Consider the following 25,360-nt stretch of genomic DNA (forward strand, 5'->3'; position numbering starts at 1 on the left):
TTAATCTTAATTATTTATCTGAGTTGTTTGCAATGATGTGATGACTCTGCACTATGAGTGAAATGTTCAAGTGTCAGAGGGGTATTAGATTAAGAGATCAGAAGATTTTGAGTTTAAATCTACTGCAAGTGTTTCACAAGTGTATTTGGGCAGTGCAGAACACTTAATCCTATACATCTTAGGTCACCTAGCTGCAGGTGGAGGTGCATGTGGCTTAGTGGTTAGGGCATTGGACTCTTGATCGTAAAATTGTGGTTTCAATTCCTGGACCGGGCAATGTGTTGTGTTCTCAATCAGAGCACTTCATTTTATGTTGCTCCAGTCTACTAAGCTGGTAAAAATGAGTAACCCTGTGACTGACCAGCGTCTCATCCAGGAAGTGGGGATATGTACGCCATGGTTACCAGGGAACAGGCCTTTATGAGTCAGCATGACTCAAGAAGGTAACTTAACGGTTTTTTTTTTGCCTAGTTCTGTTTAGTTGGTATTTGGGGACAAAGCATCATAGTACCCTGGTGACATTCTATCATGTTGTTGGTTGCAATTATAATTAAGAATGCCTGCTTGATCAGAGGACTACTACAGGTTTTTTTTTTTCTTTTCTATTTTCACCACCCACAAATGGTCAGGTACTAAAGCAAACATGATACAGTATTGCCATAAGATCATTCCTCTTCTCAAAACGGCTCTCGTGTCCTTCCTGAGATGTAGACTTATAAGGCCACTTATCCATATTCTGGGGTATATATATTTTTCCGCTGGTTGGGACACTTGTCTGTTGCAGTATTACTCACTGTTGCCAGCTGAATGGACTGGAGCAACACGAAATGAAGCGTTTTGCTCAAGAACACAATGCATTGCTTTCTCCAGGAATTGAAAGCACAATCTTATGATGATGAGTGCAACACCTTAACCACTAAACCACGTGGCTCCACAGTCACCACTGTAGTAAATCTTACATATCTTTGAAATTTGTTATAATACTAAAAATAGTGTGGGCCAGCTGGATTACTGTAATCTCATTAGTTCTGGTTCCATTTACAGTATATTCATTTCAATCACTGAAGGTGTAAAGAATGATGTGTTTTGTTTGTTTTGTTTTTTGTAATCATCATCATCATTGTCATTGCTAATATGGGTTGGACAGGACTGCTCTACAACATGTTGCTGTCTGTCATTATGTGATCTGACCTTACAACAGTTCACTGTATCCTGCTCAACCTTCCTCTTCTTAAGGTATCTTCCATTGATGGCACACAACTCATTTTTACACTCAACATTCCTCCTCCACCTACGTCTTTGTACATCCACACCAACACAATCATCTCCCCACCACACACACACACCAACGCACACTGACTATTGCCTTTAATGCTTAATCACTCTTACCGGCTTTATTGTGCTCTGCTTTTCATACATGTTAACATTACATATTCAACCATGTCTTTCCCATGCCACATAATTCTTCTTATAAGTCTTAATATTTGGCTTTCTATATATATGTATATATTTTTCTTCTGCCTTCGCTAAGGCGGAGGTATTGTTTTCAGTTGTGCTTGTTCGTTTGTCTGTGGTCAAGATATCTCAAGAACCATTTGATGGATTTGCATGAAACTTTCAGGGATGTTTGACCTGATGAAATTTTTGGTATTGGACAAGGATTCTGGATATGAGAGCAATCAGGTTCATTCTTAGTACTCTCATTTGTGAGAGCAGTCGAGTTTGTTTCAGATATTCTCATTTTAAAAATCATCTCTTGCTAATCGTTGGTGCTACCTTGGCAGAGGTTTGCACTCTCTGAGTGCTCTTGTTTTTGATGTTATTGTTAGAATAATATTTTTTTAACTGTTCATTCACTTTTTTGTTTTTTAATCACTTCTAGGTTCTAAATTAAGTTTCCAACAATCTAATTAGTTTCCAGGAGCCATAATTTCCTATCATTTGACATTTTTTAATTCATTATGTCATATAGTTGACGACCAGTCCAGAGTCGTTAGTATGTCAGGTAAAATGCTAAGCAGCCTTCTGCCCATTTTTACATTCTGATTTCAAATTTCATTGAGCTCAACTTTTCCTTTCATTCTATCGGGGTTGATAAACTAAGTACCAGTTGAGTACAGCGTCAATGAAATTGATTGGTTCCCTCCCACCAAATTTCAGGCCTAGTGCCTGTAGTAGAAAGGATTATAACATTATTTTTATGTCTGTTTTCTATGTTAGTATGAGTTAGATGAGTTTTCTATTGCATGCTAACCTTTTCAGTCACCTCTTCCAATATGCAGAGACACACTTGTATTTAATCTCTAAACCCAAGATACACACAGTGCTCATTCTGGGTTGAAGGTGTTTTTTTTATATATATTTTGAAATAAAAAAAAAAAAGACTGTAAATATTTTTACTGGTCAGTATTCTTTTTACTGGTAACTTACTCAATAGCAAATCAATTATGGAATCTATATTGTCAGTCAAATAAATTGAAGCAATAAATATTGTGGGTCTTGTAAACCAAAATTTTAATTTCATAGCCACGAAGCCAATGTGAATACACATACACATATGCCATTAATCAAAAGAAAAGTACTGCTTCTTAAATATTGTTTTATATCCAAAAACAACCCTGACCTGCCAGAAGATAGACGTTCATAGAATACATGGAGGTATATGCAAAGAAGAAAATGGTAAGGTAATAGAATAAGCCTATAAAATTGTTACCTCTGCCCAAGTTCATCTCTGGTTTAATGTACCTTAAGTCTGAAGTGTTCTGCTTTGAATCATCTTATCCTTCGAAGAGATGACATTCTTTCATTCAAGTGAACGGATTTCAGTAACAGATTATTGGTAATCAGGAATATCCATACATATCAATCATATTTAGATGAAAGTTTCTTTGTTGATTATCATCATCACCATTGTTGTTTATTATTAAGGCAGTGAACTGGTAAAATCATTACCATGCTGGGCAAAATGCTCAGCAGCATTTGGTCTGTCTCTACATTTTAAGTGCAAATTCTGCTGTGGTCATTTTTGATTTTCATCCATTCAGGGTCAGTAAAATAAGTACCAGAATTACTGGCCTTGTGCCAAGATTTGAAATCATTATTATTGCCTCCGCTTAGCGAAGGTGGAGGTATTGTTTTCGGTTTTGTTTGATTGTTTGTTTGTCTGTCCGTGGACAAGATATCTCAAGAATTGCTGGATGGATTTAGATGAAACTTTCAGGGATGTTTGGCCATGTGACTGGCTCAAACTGATTGGATTTTGGGATCAATCCAGTACTGGACAAGGATTCTGGATTATTTTTCCTGTTTTTTTTTACTTAATTTTTGAGAGCAGTCTGGTTCATTTTTAGTATTCTCATTTGTGAGAGCAGTCGAGTTTATTTCAGATATTCTCATTTTAAAAATCATCTCTGGCTTCTTGTTGAGAGGACGTTGCCATGGTAGAGGTTTGCACTCTCTGAGTGCTCTTATTATTATTATTATTATTATTATTATTATTATTATTATTATTATTATTAAGCTGGCAGAATCGTTAGCACACCAGGCAAAATGCTTAGCAGCATTTTTTGTCTTTAGCTTTTGAGTTCAAATTCCACCGAGATTGACTTCAAGGTTGATAAAATAAGAACCAGTGGTGCACTTGTGTCAATATATTCAACTTACCCCCTCCCTTGAAGTTGCTGGCCTTGTGCCAAAATATGAAACCATTATTTCTATTTGTAACACTTTCATTAAGGTATTTCTATTGACATAAGCTGCTTTCGTTTTAAAATAATGAAGAATTTAGTAAAATGACTTTCTCAATATTAATCTGGTGTCTGGAACAAATTGACACAAAATTTAGACTAGGTTATCATTTAGATCACTTTAAAATGGTAAGTTTGTGTCAGGGAACCAAGAGTGGTCTCAAACAGGTCAGTATCTAAAGGGTTAAAGTATTTCCCATGCAGTTCTGTTAATTTCTTCTCTAAAGAATGACTTTTTTTCCCTTCACTTCAGGATTCTCTTTCTTCTATTTCATGGAGACTTGTTCTATTTTACAAAATCTTTGATTATTGATACTGACCAGCTAAGTGTTCAAACATCATAGAAAAAACATCTTTCATTCTAAGGGACATAGTTGAAATTGCTTTTGTAAATTTTAATTCTTGTTTTTTCCTAAAAAAAACATTATTTTTTAGTTTGTTTGTTGGTTATGCATGTGTGTTGGGTGGGGTCTCAAAAAATGTTAGGTTGACAGTTTTACTGGGTTTTATTATTTATTTATGGTGTGTGTGTGTGTGTTGTTTTTCTTTATTAATCCTCACATCTTCAATCTGCTTTCTTCAATGTTTACCTAAAACCATGCAGACCTCTGATGTTTCCTCCACCTCTCCTATCATCTCCTGTGTAACAAAAATAATATTTAAAGAATTTGGTGAATGTTTTATTAAGTTTTAGAAATTTACTGTCGTCATGGGTGTGTCAAGGTTGGGTGCAGTCCTATATGCATGTATTACTGTGCACTGTGTGTAATAAATTAGACTTGTTCTACTATGTATCGCAGAACTTTTGAGGTTACTAGTATGAAGCATATTCCACCCTTTAGCATTCAGATAATTCTGTCAAATGTAAAGCTTATTCATTCACATTATTTTGAATTAATCATGTATTATCTTGTAGCTTTGAGATTTCAAAGATGTGAATGTTTATTTTTACAGTAACATTGTAGGGTAGGTGAGAAATTCTGGATCTAGCCAGTTTGGACATAAAACAGGTAGAACATTTTGGTCAAATATGGCTAGTTTAAATGCTAAAGGGTTAAACTGACCATATTCAGCTTAATTATTCTTCTTATATGTTCAAACTGGCCAGATTCAGCTTCTGACACCAATCCTATAATGTCTTCTAAAAATAAAGAAATTAGATTATGCCAAACTAATTCTAAACAATGTGAATAAATAAGCATTACATTTGACAGAGTAATCTAAATTTTTAACCCTTTCAATAACAACCCAGCTGAAACCACCTCTGGCTCTGTAATACAAAAGTATTGTTTTTTTATAAGTTTTGAATTACAGTTTTCCACCAAACCTCGGTCACAATTTATGTTCCTAACATCAGCTTAATGATAACTGAGTTATTTTACTAAATTCTTTGATATATTTAAAATTAATCGAAAGAAACACAGAGCTTCTCAAAATAAATACGGTAACAAAAAGATTAAGGGTTAAATGCTGGGGATTATTGTTAAGTCATCCTGCATATAGTTGCAACAGATTCTGTCATACAGACCTTGCTGGATGGATAATTGTTCAGAGTAAACAGTGTTTGTATATTATAGAAAAATTATGCCATAATGGCTTCATATAAGGGTATGCAATTGAGCATTGGATGCAGTGTAACAATCACTGCTACCATTGATTGCTTAGTTTCGCACAGTGGCATTTGGTTCAGATATTTCTTTCACAGTTATGTGTTTCTGGGTTGAATTCCACCTCACAACATCTTTGGTTAATAGCTTCTGTTACTGCAATCCACTCTGGTCAATCCAATCTGATCCTTGACAAGGAAATTAGGTGGACAGAAACTGCAAGATCCCATTAGAGCACTATGTCGATAATTCAAAGGGCCAGGTTTGTCATGCCACACAGCGTTATGATAATTCTACCTGATGTGGTTTCTGTTGGCAAAAAAAAAAAAGTTTAATAATGTTACTGGATTTCAGTTTTTGAAATAAGAAAATTCTAACATTTCTCGTAGGCCATTCTTTGAAGAATGTATGCAAGTTGCCAGCTCTAATCAGGGCTGGACATGGCACAAGCTGTCAACTCACCACTGCAAAAGTAGATATTTTGGAAGTCCTCTTTCTCATTTGAAATCATGGAATTTATTTAAAAAAAAAAAAAAAAAAAAAAAAACCACTGAGTCAACAACACCAATGATATGTGCACACAAAAGATAGATTTTTTATATTTGTTCTGTACCAGTGTGATAGCAATTTATTTGGCTGCTTGTGATCAAAGGTACTGATGAATGGGTCATCAGTGATTGTCTCTTGATTTCAGAGACTTAAGAAACAATAACAACAGCATCAACAACAATAATAATAATTATTATTATTATTATTATCATGTTGATGTTTATAATTGTTAGGACTTATTACCTTTTGTGTCAATTTTGAGAATAATCAAGTTACTTTCTTCATGTCACTGTCTTCTTGGTATTCCCCACCACTGCAATCATAACTAACCATCATCAATCATCACCATCATGAACAATTTTTTTTGTTATATTTTTTATTAATATTGATGACAATCTGGTTCCTTTCCACCCCTATAAAGCATTATGAAATACCCTAAATCTAATATACACCTAGTGTAGCAACTCTCCATCCCAGTAAAACAGTAGTCCTCATACAAGAAGAAAATTGATAAAAATACAAACACCATACATGAAAAGAAACCTCTTTTAATTGCTTGACCTTCTAAAAATAGCTGTCACATCTCCTTCAAATCACACCCTAATATGTTAAAAAGAGGAAGCGGTGCATTAAATAATGCAGTTCTAGGTGTACATAATATGAATCAAAGTTAGGATGGTCATGATTGGAATTCCTTTTATCATATGTCTTCTCAGTTGGTGCTGACCTGAGGTTAAACATCAACTTATCCTTCTTGTTCATCTTTTATTTAAAAAGACGACTTTCTCTTAGGCTCTGATATCATCTTTTTAAAAACCATCAGCAGTGGACACAGCTGCATGGGTGACCAGGTAATCATGTCTACTTCTAATTATTACTACACTGTGTTTTCATGGAGCCAGGAGACTATGAAGTCATGGTATTTCATTGCTACAAATACATGTGGTACCCCAACATCTATAATGAAGAAATTCAAATCTTAAGATGCCCTGGACCATTAGACTCATGCTCTCATTCTTGGCTTTTTTTTTGGACCAGTGACAAAAATCAGATTGAGATAACTGCTAGTACACCAGGAATGCAGTAGGATGACCAGGGTGTTCTATGTGAGTCATTGTGTTCTGGAATATATAGTCTACTGTGAGATTGGGGGTTATTGTGTATCTGCCCACTGAAACTTGACCACTAATGCTTACGTTTAATCTTGGCAGTTTACCGAAAACTCAGTCTTTGTACGTATGAGGAGACAAGCCAAGAATTTCACTGAGAATGTAAAACTTGTTGCTGTCTTCCACCTTGTTTAGCCAGCTTGACAATGTCATTGCCTAGGAGATAAGCACTCTACTGCATGCCAGTAATTTGTGAAGCTGCAGGTGAGAACTGGGTGACCGGTGGAAGCCAGTGGCAGACAAGCTGTCCCCTCTTCATTCTACCTTTCTACATCATTGTGCAGTATTGATTCGGTGACTCATCGAACCAACAAGCACTGAAGATTTTTTGTTTTTATTTCTTCTGAATAATTTAACTCGATGTCACTGATTCAATATGAAACCTACTGCGAACGAATATTTCATTCTGCAATGTTCGTACCTTTCTCTGAAGCTTTAAAAGGTTTAAGTGAAATAGTAACAATAAAAAAAATGCAAGCTCTACTCTCTTATATTGCTGCAATCATAAACATATGTCATTTAAGCAGCAACATTGTTTAAAGGTTCATTTTTCTCATGCTGGTATGAGGTGAACAGCTTTGTTCATCTTGCATTTTACCAATCCACATCGACCCAACCCCCCCATCTTTTCTCTCCCCCCTTGTTAAACCCAATATTCTCAGATCTCTTGCTCTCTCACCACCTCTTCTTCTAGCTCTTCCTTCATCGTCCCCCAGCAATGATCGCATCAGCATTTCTTTAATCCAGCAGCACGTGTCCTCCATTTACCATCACATGTCCAAACCAGCACAGCTGACTCTCCTGCACACATCAGCAGTGGGCTGGTTTCTTCAGCACCTAACAGCAGCAGGTTTCTCAGCTTACTTGCATTTCATTGTTCATACAAATTTATGCTGCACATGCAGTAAATCATACTTGACTCATTTCTCTCTTGCATCTTCAGTTTTTGCAGTCGATGCTTTATACCTTACTAACTTGCAGCTTTACATTCCCTATGCATGCTTCACTCGTCTGGATGCCCAAAAGTATATTGCTTTAAACGTAGGCTGTTCCTTGGGGTTATAGAAGCTGGTACTGGACTTTGTTACACAATCCTTAAGTGGATAAGAGAGAGTGAGAGAGAGAGAGAGTTATTGTTTCACTGGATAGGTTGCCAGTCTGTTGCAGGTTAACATTTTCAGAAGGTGAGTTCTGCATATTTTCTCCTCTGCAGGTGGGTGTACAAATTCTACAGAAAAGGCAATAATCCCAGATTTTATTTATTCCTATTCTCAATTATTTTCAAAAAGTGGATGTACAAAATCTGTGGTGATGAGTAAAGGTGACAAGGATCTAGCTCTCTCTATCTCACTCTCACTCTCTCTTTCTCTCGCTCTCTCGCTCTCTCTCTCTCACACACTCACACACATATACACACACACACACAAAACCATTATGGATTTGAATTGGGGAATGATAAAATCTCATCAAAAATGGGATGGTTATTTACTAATGATAGCAGAAAATCCTCATAAAAATCTACCCCCCCCCCCCCAATGTTTACTGCAATTAGGTATTCAGATGCCGTAATGTCCAGCTAGAACATTTTAAAACTATTAGCCTCCTTCTTTTGTGTGTGTGAAAGATATATGCAGCACAATCTAATCTCCATTTATTATCAAGGGCTTTGTATGTTTGCCCTCAAGCTGGATTTGCACTTACTCAATGTACCGATGCAGTGGACTATTATTCTTTTATCCTTTTACTTGTTTCAGTCATTTGATATATATATATATGACTGGCGTCTTTCAGTTTCCGTCTACCAAATCCACTAACAAGGCTTTGGTCAGCCCGAGGCATATATAGCAGAAGACACTTGCCCATGTGCTATGCAATGAGACGGAACCTGGTACCATGTGGTTGGGAAGCAAGCTAATTACCACACAGCCACACCTATGCCTATTAGTACAAATATACATCATTTTAAGGGATATGTAAACTCATTTGCATCAGTGGTTGCCTTAGTGGACTGTGTTTGGCACAAGGTTTGTTCTGACACAACAGCATATTGTCATTTAGCAATTTGGCAACCTATATAGAAATATGTAAAAATCAAAAAAAAAAAAAAAATTCACAAATTTGCATGTGTAACTCTGGGTACAGGTATAGCCAAATGGTCATGCAAATGACTTCATGTTCAAGAGCTACAAGGTTTGATTCCTCAGCATGAAACATTAAGCAAGTATCTTCTGTACAGCTTCGGTTCAATCAAGTTTTGTGAGGGAAAGCAGGTAAAAGAGGAACATTATGGAATTCCCTCCGATGGACACAGCCTATAACAGGAAAGGCTCACCTCGTTACTCACCGTCATGTTGACCCTTTCTGAGGATTGAAGAATAGAAACATCTTTTAAATACTTAGTCACTTTTATAGTAATACGTTGAGAAGGTAGTTCAATTGATAAAACGCCATCATCAGAAACAACAAAGAATTCATTTACACACACACACACACACACACACACTCTCTCTCTCTCCTCTCTCTCTCTCTCTCTCTCTCTCTCACTCACACACACACACACCACACTGATGTGTATGTATGTGCATATAACTATTTATGCAGACTGATATCAGAATCTGTAGTGAGTTACACAAGCTACTTTGTGGCATTTGGTTACATCCCTTTATATGTGTCATATGTATGATAAACATGATTACATATCCAGATATATAATCCTGTTTGTTTTACATATGATGTGTGTGTGTGTGTGTTGCTGGAGTACAGTGACACCTGCATAAACCCTCCCTTCCTGACATCATCATGTGACAAGGTTCTGTGTGCTTTAGAGAAGAGCAATCAATATATCACATTGAAAGGTCAGCACCATGCTGTTGATAGAGGTGAGCTTCACTGTTGTACTAAATCTTTGACCCACTTTCAGTTCTCACTTGAAGATTCTCTCCAGTTATATCAATTCATTTTTCTTTTTCTTTTTGTAAATAAAACTTCACTCCACAGACATCTCATTAACCCTCTCACTTTGGTTATGTTTTTAAAAAAGGTGCTTGACTTCCCATCATGTCAGTAACCACCCATCTGTATTTTTCTAACAGTTAAATACAAGATATGTTCTGCCCTTCCTTCAGTTAATTATGGGAAACAGAAAACCTGGTTGTGAACCAGGCAAATTGTTATACTCCATTAATTCTGTTTAATGTAAAAATTCTATGTAAACACAAATACACACACACACATATACTAATTATATTCCTTTTCCAAACATGTAAATGCTTAAATCAAACTATTTCCTAGTATCTGTACGTATGCTTGCATGCACACACACACACACACACAGACGTACACACTATTCCAATACTGCTTATAAGGTGCTATTCCATTTCAGTTTAGCCTTTTGTTTTTCTAACACCGCACTTCAGAATGTTTACATGTTTTTTACTCTCCATTAGAGCTGAGCATCCCTTGTTACCCAAGTCTAACTTCACCTTAGCTATTTCATTCAGTCTCCCAATATCTAATATTTACTTCTGAGCACAGCAAGCATGTATGCCATAGCTTGTATAAAATTCAGTCTGAAGTCAATTTGCACCAATCACCAGGGACACATCTGATCACAACTGGTCAAAACACTTGACTCTGGTTATTACATTAGTGTGCTGGGCAAAAAAAAAAAAAGGAGGTAACAAAAAGAAGAGGACATCATAGCTGACAATAAAAAAAATAGTAATGAATGTAATAGATGGTACCAGATCTTCTGGAAAACTTCTTTCTGTCATGTTTTTGTATTTTTTTAAAGTAAAGCTTTGTCTGGAACCTCATTTGCCACACAAATTTACTTTTTGATTTTTTGCACATTTGATAAACATCTATGCCATGTATTTGTCAAAGAGACACTCATTGATTGATTGGATGTGACAATGATTGGGAGAGAGCTTAGCAGTCTCGGGAGTCGATTATGTATCAATTTGCCAGTTTGTGTTGGCACAGGGAGAACTATAATGTTAAGCGAGAAATAAATGTGTGTCGATAGGAAAAAGGACTAGATCAATCAATGACTTATACTGTCTCTAATTTAAGCACAAGACCAGCAATTTTGAGGAAAATAGGTAGTTGATTACATTGACTCTAGTATTTGAGTAGTACTTTATTAACCCCCAAAAGGATAAAAGGCAAAGAGATTTGAAGTTGACTTTGCTTTTCTTCCTTTCTGAGTTGATATTGGATATTACTTTTTTAAGTTTCCTAGGAACGTAAGGGAGGCATCTTAACTGGTTTTATCTGTGTGATTCCATCAGCAAAGCATAAAATTCACTCTACTTACCTGAGCTGTGATGAGTGAAAAACTAAATGAATAAGGTTTTATATGTGTAGGTTTAGGAAGACATCAGAATAACTCGAGCCCATCATTCTTTTGTTATTCATCTTTCCTACTGAGAAAGATCTCAATAAATCAGAAATAAATATAATCTATATTAGATGAATACAAAAGAGCCTCACCCTCCCCAAAAATCTTTTATTCAAAAAAGAATATTCCTTTTCGAATTATTTTCTTTCTTGCTTGTTTTCTTGAGGAAAAAATGAAAAAGAAAAATATCCTTCAAAATTAAGAAACAGTAAAAAAAAAAAAATTAAAAAATTAAAAATTATTGCCTTTCTCTTGCAACTTCTCTTTCGTCTATCTTTAACATATCTTTTCTTCCCTCTTTATCGTTTGCTATAGCCAACAACACAGTAGCTTGAACCCTGCACTCCGCGCTCGTTTCGATGAAGAGATTGACCGTTTATACAACGTGGCTCCGGACAGGTCAGTGTGGGTATTTTGTTTCTTTCTGCTCTCTATGTAACATGAACATTTAGGGAAAGGGGGGAGAGCTGAGTGACTGTCGTGTCCATTTCTCAAGATGCCCAAGTTGCAAATTTGATTGTCGAACCTTTATTTTAAAAGAAATGTTTTTTTCCCCACCCATCCATCAACTTGTAAACCATCATTACTCTCACATATCCGCATACATAAGATAACCTAATGAAAGATTGTAGGAATCAGAAATAGAAGACTATCAACAGTGAGGTCTCCAGTTTGTGTTAATGAATAACTTCAACTATATATTATAATCATTTTGATGGCTACTTTTCCATGCTTGCATTGGGTCAGACAGGAGTTTGTTGGGGCAGAAGTTTCTACTGTTGGATGCTGTTTCTTATACCAACCCCACCATCACCTTTTTTCCACATGAATTAATAATCTCCCAGTGTATTAAACAACAAAACAGCCTGGACTTGGTTACACAGAAAACTGGCTGCAAGTGATTGTGTATGAATGCGCCTTTTGCTTACAAAGATCACACAACATGCCCACATGTGCTTTCACAGCGTATTGCAAGCAAATGTTACCATCTGCATGAAACAGTGAAGCCATTGTTTACAACCACTGATTATGCAGGAAGATAAAGAGGAAATACAAACTCACTAACACAACACACACTCACACACACAGCTGGATCATTTCAGTTTCTGCCAACCAAATTCACTCACATCTTTGCCATTCACCATGTATTTAGTGCACCTAAACACATGTTCTCTGGCACAAGCCTTCCTCAAAGAACATGAGAGAAATGGGGAAAAGCATGGGGTGGCAACTCAGTTTTTAATGAATAAATTCTATACACCCAAATTTATATTATCAGCCAGACAGACTGCTGTATTCCCATTCAGTGGAAGGTGCTTGTTTAGCATCTTCATTCATGCTAGTGCTACAGAAAAAAGCCCCAGTGCACTTTCTAACGTGCTTGTCATTAGGAAGGGCATTCAGCTGTAGAAACTATCAAAACCAAGGCAAGACTTGATACTTGTATCTGTTGGATCTTGTCAAGCTGTATGGAAAGTGGAGGTATGGAGATGGTGGCGGTGGTGTAATGGAGATTGCAGCAAGATGATGATACCAGTATGGAAAGTGGAGGTGAAATGATGATGTTTTCATAGATATATCGATACAATTTAATACCAATGAGTTTATTACTATATCAATTTAGCCTTTTGTTTTCCGTTTTCTTTTTCATTCCACAATTTAAAACATTAACATGTTTTTCATCTCCACTTCCGTAAGACAGAGCATTATATTGTTTCCCAAATGCAAAACTACTTTGTATGTGTGTTTGTGTGTGTTTGTGTGTGCGTGCACAGAAGAAATTGGAAAACTGAATTGTAATGTAAAATAAGGTTTTGTGACATTGGAAAATAAGTCCAGTAATTGTTGTTAGGCATACAATATTTTCAGTCATATATAAAATCATGCGCATACACAATCTGTTTGTCCATGCTTACATAAACGGTATGATTTATCTATTAGAAGATTTTTTAAAAATATTTTTAATGTTTAATACCTTTCTTACTGCTAGCCACTTGGTCATGAAACAAGAGTGGACTGTTATTGTTGTTCTTTTTCTGCACCTCTCTCTCAAATTGGGTAACCTTTTCCAAGAAGTGGGCTGCACTACTAAAAAAAAGTTCAAGGCAATGTTTCGTTGGTGTATCGTTCAGAAAGTCCCTTGGGCTGCAATTTGCCTTAGACTGATGTGGACTCTCTATCAATCAAGGAAACAAACATTGTAAAAATTTGTGGTGACTTAATGTTTTGGGTGGTCGGGTAATATTGGTGGGTGGGAGAAGCATGATGGTGAAGTGTGTTCATTCAAATGAAACAAAACGAAATTTTTTAAAAAAATTGCTTTTGATATCTCAGAAACTCTTCACTCTCCATTGCCACTAGGTTATGTTGACCTTATTGAATTCTGAAATTTGCAAGATCCACTTTGGAAAGATGGCAAAGAAAATCTCTTATGTAATAAGCTATTATCCATTACACTCCTATTTCCCCACTCTTTTCAAATTTTCGTTTCATCGGTGAGAAAAAACAACTACAACAGAAGCTTCAACGAAAGTGCTGCAACAGCAGCAGTAACAACAACAGCAACAGCAGCAGCAACAATGCTGCAGTCAATAATAATCACTTCGATTTTATTCCATTCCTTCCATCCCTATCTGTGTGGGTGTGGGTGTCGATGGGTATCTGTAGTTTATTTTACCTTTCTTTTCTTCTTTTTCTTCATTTGCTGTTATATTCTGTGTTTTCAACCACCACTACCACCATCCCTATCAAACCTTACCACCATCTCTCCACCACACCACAATCATCGCCGTCATCTTCATCATCATCATCATCATCTCGCTGCAATCTCCACTACACCACCGCCACCATCTCCATACTTACCACCACACCATTTGCGTCTCCCTCTATATCCACATCACCAACTCCATCTCCACTTGCATCCAAGGTTTCTCTGTCTTTTGGGGTGCATTACTTTACATTGCCTTATTGCAAATTCAACAGAATTTTTGGAGGATTGGATATGATGATGATGGTGGCTGTTGTGGCCGGGTGGTCTTAACAAAAGTAACAGTAGTTGTAGTAATAGTAGTGGTGGTGATGTTAATCTGGGCGATTATAGTGCTCAACCATTGTAGTGGTGATGGTTGCAGTAATAGCAGATATAGTGTTGTTGCATTTAAGCTCCACTAAATCCTTGGCCAAGGAGCCTATGGTCAAAGCTATCTTCACAATACCCTTGTTTTATTCAGATATACTTTATCCAGCTTTACATCTGCTGATGTTTTTTTCCATATATATATATATATATATATATATATACCTCCTTTTTCTTTATATACAATATCTGTACACCACTTCAAACAATCTATATATGTGGCCTGACTGTGTCCTGTGCCAGTGGAACGTAAAAGGCACCGTTCAAGCGTGGTCAATGCCAGTGGCACATCAAAAGCACCATTCGAGCGTGGTTGATGCCAGTGCCGCCTGACTGGCACATGAAAAGCACCCACTACACTCTAGAAGTGGTTGGTGTTAGGAAGGGCATCCAGGTGTAGAAACCTTGCCAGATCAAATTGTTTATTTACTCAAGCATCCACATGTGTATGTAGGCATGTATATATGTGTGTGTGTGCATGTCTGTGTATATGTGTGTGTGCGTTTATACTTACACATGGACACATGAATTGGCAAGATGTGAAGGTATACACATAAATGTTTTTATAACTATAGGTAGCTACCAAATACACCTGTTATTTCCTTGTGTATGATAGGTTGATAATTACACATACAAGTAAACATTACCATTTCACATTGATACTGAAATGGTACAAGGCGGTGAGCGGGCAGAACTGTTAGCACGCTGGGCAAAGTGCACAGGGGTCTTACGTTCTGTGTTCAAATTCTGCCAAGGTCCATTTTTGCCTTTTATCCTTTCTGAGTCAGTATAATAAGTACCAGTTCATCACTGGGGTTGATGTAATCGACCCCCACCACCACCACATCCTGAATTGCTGGCCTTGCACCAAAATTTGAACCCAATATTTAAATGGCACCTTACGGGACACATCTATATATGACTGTATCAACTTGTGTGTTGTGTCTCTTGGTAAATATATGTGCCTCTGTGTGTGTGTGTGTACGCATACACAAACACACACATTTGTGCAGAAAGTCTATACTTTAGTACAGTTATTGAGTGGTTGAGAAACCACTTTACTTAATCCTCCCTCTTCCTTATTATCTATTTCTTCCACCACCACCACTGTTTTTAATTCTCATCCTTTCCCCCTTTCTCTTACTCATCCTCCAAAGTAACCTTTATAATTCTGAAATTCTTAAAATATATTTCTTCAGCATTTCAGGTTTTCCATTTGTCTGTCTAGTTATCCATGTCTGTCTTCCTATTGGTGTGTCAGTATTTCCTCTATTTATCCAAGGCATCTCTTATGTGTTTTTTCATCCTCATCATGTCTATCTGTCTTAGCATATTTATCTACATGCTTTTTTGTCTGCTTATATCTCTGCCTATTTTCTAGTATTTCTCTGTGTGTGTGTCTGTGTGTCTGTGATTATATGGGCTTCATTCTTTTGCTGTTTTGATTCATTGGACTGCAACCATGCTTGGGCGTTATCTTTTGGTATTGTGGTTATCTCCCTTCAGAGTTACCTCTCTTTTAATAACTTAATTACTGCAAAGTGTTGACACTGGTATGCATGCACACGCACACACACACACACACACACACACAAATGCACGCACACACAAATACACACACACGCATATTAATATCTATAATGTGCTACCTGCCTATTTACTTATCTCTGTCTGTCTACATCACATATTTCAGTGTCAACAATCTCTCTCTCCCTCCCTCTCTCTTGCTCTCTCTATCCCCCCTCTCTCTCTCTCTCTGTCTCTCTCTCACATACACACACACACACACAGTGTACATTGAGCTTCCACATTCAGCATTTCTTGATGCTGTATTACAGACCTCTTAGTAGAAATCCAATGTCTTTCTGCCATTACCATTCACTTCTATCTTTCATCCACCCTCCCATTATTCCTCTTTAAACTCTCTCTCTCTCTCTCCCCTGATCATTTTCCTTTTAATCTCATACAGAACCACCACCACCACCATCCTCCTCACTCTCTTTTCTAATTTACTTTCCTACACTACTTCCTCCTCTTCCCCTTCCTCCTGTCCTTTCCTATCCTCCACTCATCACTCTCTGTCTCTCTCTCCTTTTATTACTCTCTACTCACTATCAATCCACTGTCTTTCTTTTAACACCTCTCTCTACCCCTCTCATTACACTGCCTTTCTTTCTCTTTCATCACTACCCTTTCTCTCTCTCATCACTTCTATTTCCTCTCTTCACTATCCTCACTCCTCCACCTACCACTATCCACTTCTCTCTTCCTCTCAGCTCTCCCCTTTGCTCTCTTTCATCTCACATTCTTTCCTCCCCTTGCTCTTCCCTGTGTTCTCATTCACTTTGTTCTCTTTTTCTCTGCTCTCTAACTCTTGCATATTTCATTGCGCTCTCTTTCTTTGCTCTCTTTCTCTTTGCACACCCCCCTCCACTCTTCTTCTCCATGTCCCCCTCATCTCATTGCTCTCCTTTCTTCCACTCGCCTCCTCCTTTGCTCTCTTATCTTTTGCTCTCCTCCCCCACCACACCTTCCCTCCGACCGCCATCACTTCCCTCAATATTAAAATCAATCAACCTCAAATATATTTGATGTTTCATCTGGAATTGATTAATGTGCATGTGTACGTGCAGTGTGTGCGTGCAGTGAGTGTGAATATATGTATGACAGTGTGTGTGTTTGTATGCGTCTGTATTTTGCATGTCTCTGTTTGTGTATGTATGTATGAGTGCCTGGTGTGTATAATGCCCCTATTCAACGTATTGATTCTGAATGTTTAATTATGTATATGTGTGTGTGTGTGTATATTTATATATATATATATATATATATGCGTGCGTGTGTGTGTGTGTACAAAATTAGAATTGTGTCTAGAATGCATGCAGTTAGAATGGTTTGATGTGTTTGTGTATTAGAGTGTCTGAGTGTATGTGTGTGTGTATATGTGTTGATGTGTAATTGCAATCCATGTTTATAGTGTGTGTGTGTGTGTGTGTGTGCATGTGTACATATGTCTGTCTGTCACATGTTTGATAAGTTGTATATGTTTTAGATTATGCATGCAAATATGTGCATGTGTATATGCATGGCTGCATTAGGATGTTAAGTTTATGTTGATGTTTTTCAAACTATGTGCGTATTGTGTATGCATGTATAATATAATATATAATGCATGAATATATTATATACATGCACACACGTCAATACATATATGCGTGTGCATGTGTCAAAATATGCATATGTACATGTACACATATACATATATTGGCATACATCAATGCATATATATATATATTTGTGTGTACATATACTTATACATCAAAATATACATACACACACACATATGTACATACATAGAAGCTTATATATATATGTGTGTGTGTGTGTGTGTGTGTGCGTGTATGCACATATGTTTATACATACATGAATATGTAGACACATGCATATATATACATATACAATACATATATATATATATATATATATATATATTATATATATATATATGCGTGCGTGTGTGTGTGTGTACAAAATTAGAATTGTGTCTAGAATGCATGCAGTTAGAATGGTTTGATGTGTTTGTGTATTAGAGTGTCTGAGTGTATGTGTGTGTGTATATGTGTTGATGTGTAATTGCAATCCATGTTTATAGTGTGTGTGTGTGTGTGTGTGCATGTGTACATATGTCTGTCTGTCACATGTTTGATAAGTTGTATATGTTTTAGATTATGCATGCAAATATGTGCATGTGTATATGCATGGCTGCATTAGGATGTTAAGTTTATGTTGATGTTTTTCAAACTATGTGCGTATTGTGTATGCATGTATAATATAATATATAATGCATGAATATATTTATATACATGCACACACGTCAATACATATATGCGTGTGCATGTGTCAAAATATGCATATGTACATGTACACACATATACATATATTGGCATACATCAATGCATATATATATATATTTGTGTGTACATATACTTATACATCAAAATATACATACACACACACATATGTACATACATAGAAGCTTATATATATATGTGTGTGTGTGTGTGTGTGTGTGCATGTGTACATATGTCTGTCTGTCACATGTTTGATAAGTTGTATATGTTTTAGATTATGCATGCAAATATGTGCATGTGTATATGCATGGCTGCATTAGGATGTTAAGTTTATGTTGATGTTTTTCAAACTATGTGCGTATTGTGTATGCATGTATAATATAATATATAATGCATGAATATATTTATATACATGCACACACGTCAATACATATATGCGTGTGCATGTGTCAAAATATGCATATGTACATGTACACACATATACATATATTGGCATACATCAATGCATATATATATATATTTGTGTGTACATATACTTATACATCAAAATATACATACACACACACATATGTACATACATAGAAGCTTATATATATATGTGTGTGTGTGTGTGTGTGCGTGTATGCACATATGTTTATACATACATGAATATGTAGACACATGCATATATATACATATACAATACATATATATATATATATATATATATTTATATATATATACATACACACACACACACACATGTATATATATATATACACACACATACATATATTTATATGCACCCAATCACATGATCACACACACACGTGTGTGTCTGTACATACACATGTGGTTTTTGTGTGTATGCTTAATGCTTATGTGTATAATGTTAAGTGTGTACATGTATGTGTGTGTGTGTGTGTGTGTACTATGTATGTTTGTATGCATATCATGTTGTTTTGCAGCATGTTTGTTTCATGGGGCTAGTTAATCTGTTAGCAGCTTATACATGATTAGAAACATATCCTTGCCAGGCATTGGCTGTCAGATGGAGAATGAATGTATCTATATATGTATGCATGTGCGGATTCTCCTGTGCATGCATGCATGTATGTGTGTGTGTGTGTAAATTTGACTGGAAATTGCTATATTGCATTTTCAACACATGTAATTGTGTATGGAACTGACTTTATGGGAATGTGTATGTTAGAGTATTTGTGATTTTGTGCGTTCATGTGTGCCAGTGTGTTAACAGTTGTTCAGAAGCACTAGTTCTCTCATTCACATGTTAGGGGGTAAATTTTTGACTTTACAGTACTATCCAACCCATACTAATAATATAAATAGCCGTGCTTTTTCTTAATTGTAGATTATTCATTCTACCAAACTATATCAGTTTATTATGGTTCCTTTCAAACAATTCCTGCTCAGAAAGTGCTTCTGCTGGTTTGGTTCTATATACCACTGTCTGTGAACCAAACTCCTCCAAGATGCAGTTATGCCAGAGCCTTTCCTGGATTGCATAAATGGTTGGAGAATTGAAGACTGGTTTTAAAATGCAGTTCAGTCTTGAATTGACATCTTGTGCACATAAGCATGATGTCTATAGTTGGAATTGCAACTGAGTGACAATCTTCGCTTCAGATGCCTGTAATTGCCAACCATGGTTGGCTTATGACTGTAATATTATAGATTCTTTGGTAAGAGCTAGCTCAACCCCCACTTGAGTTAACAGCATGTCAAGTGCATGTCTCATTCTTTTCAGTGATGTTCATAATTTTCTATGAGTAATTAGAAACAGTGATTAATTTCCACACCAGATATGGCTTTGTGGTTAGAATTGTGCTTCCTAACTGCATGGTTTCAGGCACTTTGGGTATGTGTCTTCTTCTGTAGCCATGGGCTGACTGAGGTATTGAGAGTGGACTTGGTAGATAGAAACTATCATAATATGTGTGTATGTGTTACTGCCTTATTGCCTTGACATTATGCACTCGTAAACAAGTGTCACCATCATGCTAGGAGTGTCCTTTCATTTCCAGTCTTCTGAGACATGTTTGGTCATGGAGAAATATTACCTTATTTGGAAACCAGTGAGGTCTGGCTACAGGAAGGGCATGTAACCATAGAAAATACACCTCAGCAAATACAATCTGACTCCTACTAGCATGGTAAAATGGGCTCTAAACCATGATGATGATATACATGCACAAAAAGAGAATGCTGTAATAGTATTAATAATAAACAAGAGCACTCAGAGGGTGCAAACCTCCCAAGGCAACACCAATGTCCTCTGAACAATTAACCAGAAATGATTTTTAAAACGAGAATACCTGAATTAAACTTGACTGCTCTCACAAACGAGAATACTAAAAATGAACCTGATTGCTCTCAAAAATTAAGTGAAAAAAATGGAAAAATAATCCAGAATCCTTGTCCAGTACCTGATTGATCCCAATGGTGGTCATGGAATGTGAAGGTGACTGTAGAAAATTTAGTAACAGTAATAAATAATTTATCCTTATCTAATACAAGCCAAAGTTAACAAATTCACCATTCAAAATATATACAGCCTAAAGGAAGATAATTGAGAAAGACTTGAAAGTTAACATAAGATCGTATTCACGTATAGTAAATATAACAAATAATCCAGAATCCTTGTTTGGATCAACTATAAACAGTAGTGATAGTTTCAAGCACAGGCATCCAACTGAGTTTTGGATCTAGAAAATGATTAGTCAATTAAAACAAACCAAGTATATTACTGGTACTTTATCCAACTCTCAAAGATGAAACGGCAAAGTTGATCTACATGAGATTTGTACCCAGAGTGTAAAACGATGTTAATAAATGCAAGTGGTGATGTTTGCTGCTTTGATATTAAAAATAATTATTTCCAATGTAAAACCAAGGCCCCATTTGTGAATAAGGGGTTTACAGTCAATTATATCAACCCAGTACTTGTTGGCCCCTGTTTTATAGAATTTAGAAGGATGAAAGACAGTCAGCATCAACAAGATTTGAATAGGGGATGTAAGGAATCGTGGAACTTCTTTGGATTTCTAAGCTGTTTGATAAACTTAGTTACTTTTTATGATTATGTAAGTGACTGGAATATTTAACAAGTTAGTGGCCCTGTGTTTAGGGTGTTAGCTGAAGGATCGTGATGTTGTGAGTTCTATGCTTGAATCAGCTACGTCATGACCTTGAGTAAGGCACAGCTCCACTCTGTTGTACTGAAAATGGTGCAGCCTTTTCTCTTGCCAGCTGTCACATCCTCAATGTTCTATTTGATCAAAGGTTGCCAGATCATGTCTATGTCTACTTCAGACTACATAATAACCTAAATCAATTAGAGAAAACATATGTGCTACCAAGTCATTCTCGCTCGCAAGTGACATCTATGGTTTCGCTTTACGATTCCACAAATATGTACATTCCAGCCAGCAGGCTTTTACACTGTTTGTGTCAATGCAATTTCACTCTAAGAGTTGGATTGACCCAAAGCTATCATTAACCCTTCAGCATTTCAACTGGCTATATCTGGCTCAAACATTCGTCTTGTTTTTGTGTTCAAACAGTTCTGATCTGACCTCACACACCTACCCTGTAATGTTATTCTAAAACAGAAACAAACACAGCATCAAAATACAGAAGGTACGAGATAATGCATGATTAATTCAAAGTAATGTGAATAAATAAGCATTACATTTGACAGAGTTATCTCAATGTTAAAGCATTAAAGGCACTTACTTATCTGAGATGCCACCATGCAGTTGAATGGAATTTGGGACCTCATGATTCCGAAGCGAACTTCTTAAGCTTTGCCTGCGTTCACAAAACATCGTTATTATTATCATCATCATCATCGTTTTAATGTCCACTTTTTCCATGCTTGCTTGGGTCAGAATGTTATAACTTGATAGTTATAGCTAAATACGAAAAGCCATTTAGTATAACCGGCCAACTGATTCTGCCACTCCAATACCTTTCCAAGAAAGATAATAATTATGATAAAAATAATTAAAGCAGCATAAAAGAATGGAGATTGTTGTGTGTGTGTGTGTATTTGCGCGCGCGCACACACACACACACCACACACACACACACACACACACACACACACACACATATATATATATATATATATGTACAATATAGGGACTCTCCAGATTCTTGTGGATAACAATGGTCGCCCAACATTAGGATAAGAGGAACAGGATAATTTTTTTTTATTTTTCTTCCCCGACAAAATATGATGGTAGTGGGTTGAGGTGGTTGGTGGTAAGTGAAATAAATGATTTGCAATAGCAACATCAACAACCACACCAACAGCGATTCTAAACGAAGTAAAAGCTAAGTGTAAATAGCTTCATTTGGGTCATTGACTTGGGGCAAGTAGTTTCCCAAACATTGATCGGAAACTCTCTTTTCCACCCTACCCCACCCCTTTCTTTCTTTCTTTCTTTCTTTCTTCTCATTACATCCCCTACTCTTCTGTCACTCCCAACCATCTTCTGACACCACACATTGATTATAATGCCTCTCTTTACTTTTCTCTCTTTTTACCACACACACTCTACACATACATAAGCTTATATATATAGATATATATATATATTTATACACATTCAAACACACATGTATAAGCAGACGCAGATAAATGTATAAGCATAGACAGATCACACTTTATCTATGTATGTATGTAAATCTGTGTGTGTATGTGCATGCGCACACAAACAGCAGACATTATACACGGCTCTACTATAAAGGATTGCTTTGTTAGCATGTAATTCAATAAAAAAACAAACTAAGAAACAAAATAAACATACAAAGATGTGGAAGATTGGAAGCTATGTTTGTGGATGGGTGGGGATGGCGGGAGTGTTGATGGTTGTGGGTGGAGGAAGATTAGTGACTCCAGTTGGTGAAATTCCTCCAGGATGTTTTTGGAATTTAATCACTTGCCTCATATTATATATTAAAAAAAAAAAAAAAAAAAAACCTCAAACAAACCAATGATGATGGTAAAACATCAACAGCTGCAACAATGGTAGGAGAAGTAGGAAGAATCCAGCCTGTACATCCAGCATCAAGCACCAAGGATGCTTTCCCTGTGTTCTTTTTTTCCTTCTTTCTTATTCCCTTCATCAAAATGCTTTTGTTTTTTGTTTTTTTTTTGTTTTTTTTTTTTATGTTTTTAGTTTTGTTTTCCTCTTGACTCCCTCTTCTTTTTGTGTATGTGTATGTTTCATTTTTGAAATTAAAAGGGGTGGATTCTGTTATTGAATTTTGTTTCTTTTTTTTTTTTCCAATTCCATTTCATTTGATTCGGTTTTACTTACTGCAGTTGTGTACTAATCGTTTCGAAGATTAAGTAAAGAACACCACAAAGATCTTTCTGGTATTTTAATTTCAATGGATTTACAATGAAACAAAAAAAAAAAAAATAACAGAAGCAAAATGTTTGTACATATCTGTATGAGTACATGTGTATGCTTACACACTTGAGGTCTCTATGGATTTACATTAGAAAAAACTTCTCTGCAAGGTGCAAAACTAGACCAGTCCCCTCTACAGAAGACCAGAATTTGTCCATGCATGCATGTTTCCTATCTCCACTGATATTATTTAGCGGGGGGGAGCCAAATGTCATCGCAGACATTACCATCAGAACTCAAAATGTCAGAACGGGCACTACAAGAGATCTTGTCTGGAGCTCTAACAATTCTGTCAAATCAGTGCTTCAAATTAGCACCTGTATTTTATTAACCCTGAAGGATGAACTATAAAGTTGACCGTGGCAAGATTTGAACTCATGACTCCTTACATTCTCAGTTCAAATCCTACCAAAGTCAGCTTTGCCTTTCATCTCTCTGGTGTCCTTAAAATAAATGGTTAGCCTTTTGCCTAGCTCTTTACATAGCGAGTTAAAATCAAATTAAGGTCAACATAATCTCCCTGGAGTTGTCAGATAAAGCTCCAGTGAAAATCTTGATTGATTTCAGTGACTGACTCTTTTCTCTCTTTCTCCCCAATTTTCTGGCCTTGTACCTATGTAAGATTACTTAACCCCTTAGCATTTAGACCAGCCAAAATCTAGCCCAAAATATTCAACTTGTTTTGATCGAAACAGCCAAACTTGGTCTTCCACACCTACTCTAAAATGCCATTCTAAAGACATACAGTCACCTCATTGAAATTTTGAAGCTATGAAATAATGTATGACTAATTCAGAAACTTGGCAATAATTGAGCATTAAATGTGACAGAGTAATCTGAATGCAAAAGGGTTAAAAGCAGTCAGTTGGTAGAATCATTAGAGCATTGGAGAAAATGCTTTGCGGTATTTTTTCTTGCTCTTTACATCTTGAGTTCAAATTTTACCCAAGTCAATTTTGCTTTTTATCCCTTTAGGACTGACAAAAAAAAAAAAGGTGCTAGTGAAGTACTGAAGTTATTAGCATCGACTAATCTCTTTCCTGCCAAATTACTAGTTTTCTTTCTAAATTATTAATTAGAAGCAATTATGAATGTGATTATTTGCATTTTTTACACTATTCTTATATCAAAAACTGGGTCCATGGATTCCCATGTTGTAACAATTATCTACTAATTGTGAAAACTGGATTTCAGAAAAATGTCTCTTTTTCATTGTTGAAACAATAGTGATAATAATCCTTTTTACTATAGGCATAAGATCTGAAATTTTCAGGAAAAGGTTAAGTCGATTACATCGACCCCAGTATTTAACTGATACTTATTTTATTTATTGACCCTGAAAGGATGAAAGGCAAAGTTGACGTTGGCAGAATTTGAACTCAGAACATAAAGATGGATGAAATCCCACAAAGCATTTTACCTGCATGCTAACGATCCTACCAGCTTGCAGCCTTAATAATGATGATGATAATAATAA

General features: G+C 36.2%; 1 protein-coding gene across 11 annotated transcripts in view; it reads left to right on the top strand.

Moving 5' to 3' along the window:
* The window catches only part of LOC115232533 (nuclear hormone receptor HR96), a 381,450-nt gene that overhangs the window by 225,008 nt on the left and 131,082 nt on the right, over positions 1-25,360 (top strand). For 6 of the 11 annotated variants that reach the window (XM_029802472.1, XM_029802465.1, XM_029802462.2 and 3 more), the window contains one exon: positions 11,789-11,878. Coding sequence is in view for 8 of the 11 variants with exons in the window: in XM_029802465.1 (XP_029658325.1) it covers positions 11,789-11,878 (90 nt within the window). In the remaining 3 variants the exon portion in view is untranslated. The remainder of the gene's footprint in view (positions 1-11,788; positions 11,879-25,360) is intronic. The other 5 variants (XM_029802470.1, XM_029802467.1, XM_029802463.2 and 2 more) reach the window with 1 other exon arrangement.

The sequence above is a fragment of the Octopus sinensis genome, linkage group LG2 (genome assembly GCF_006345805.1).
Source record: "Octopus sinensis linkage group LG2, ASM634580v1, whole genome shotgun sequence".
NCBI lineage: Eukaryota > Metazoa > Mollusca > Cephalopoda > Octopoda > Octopodidae > Octopus > Octopus sinensis.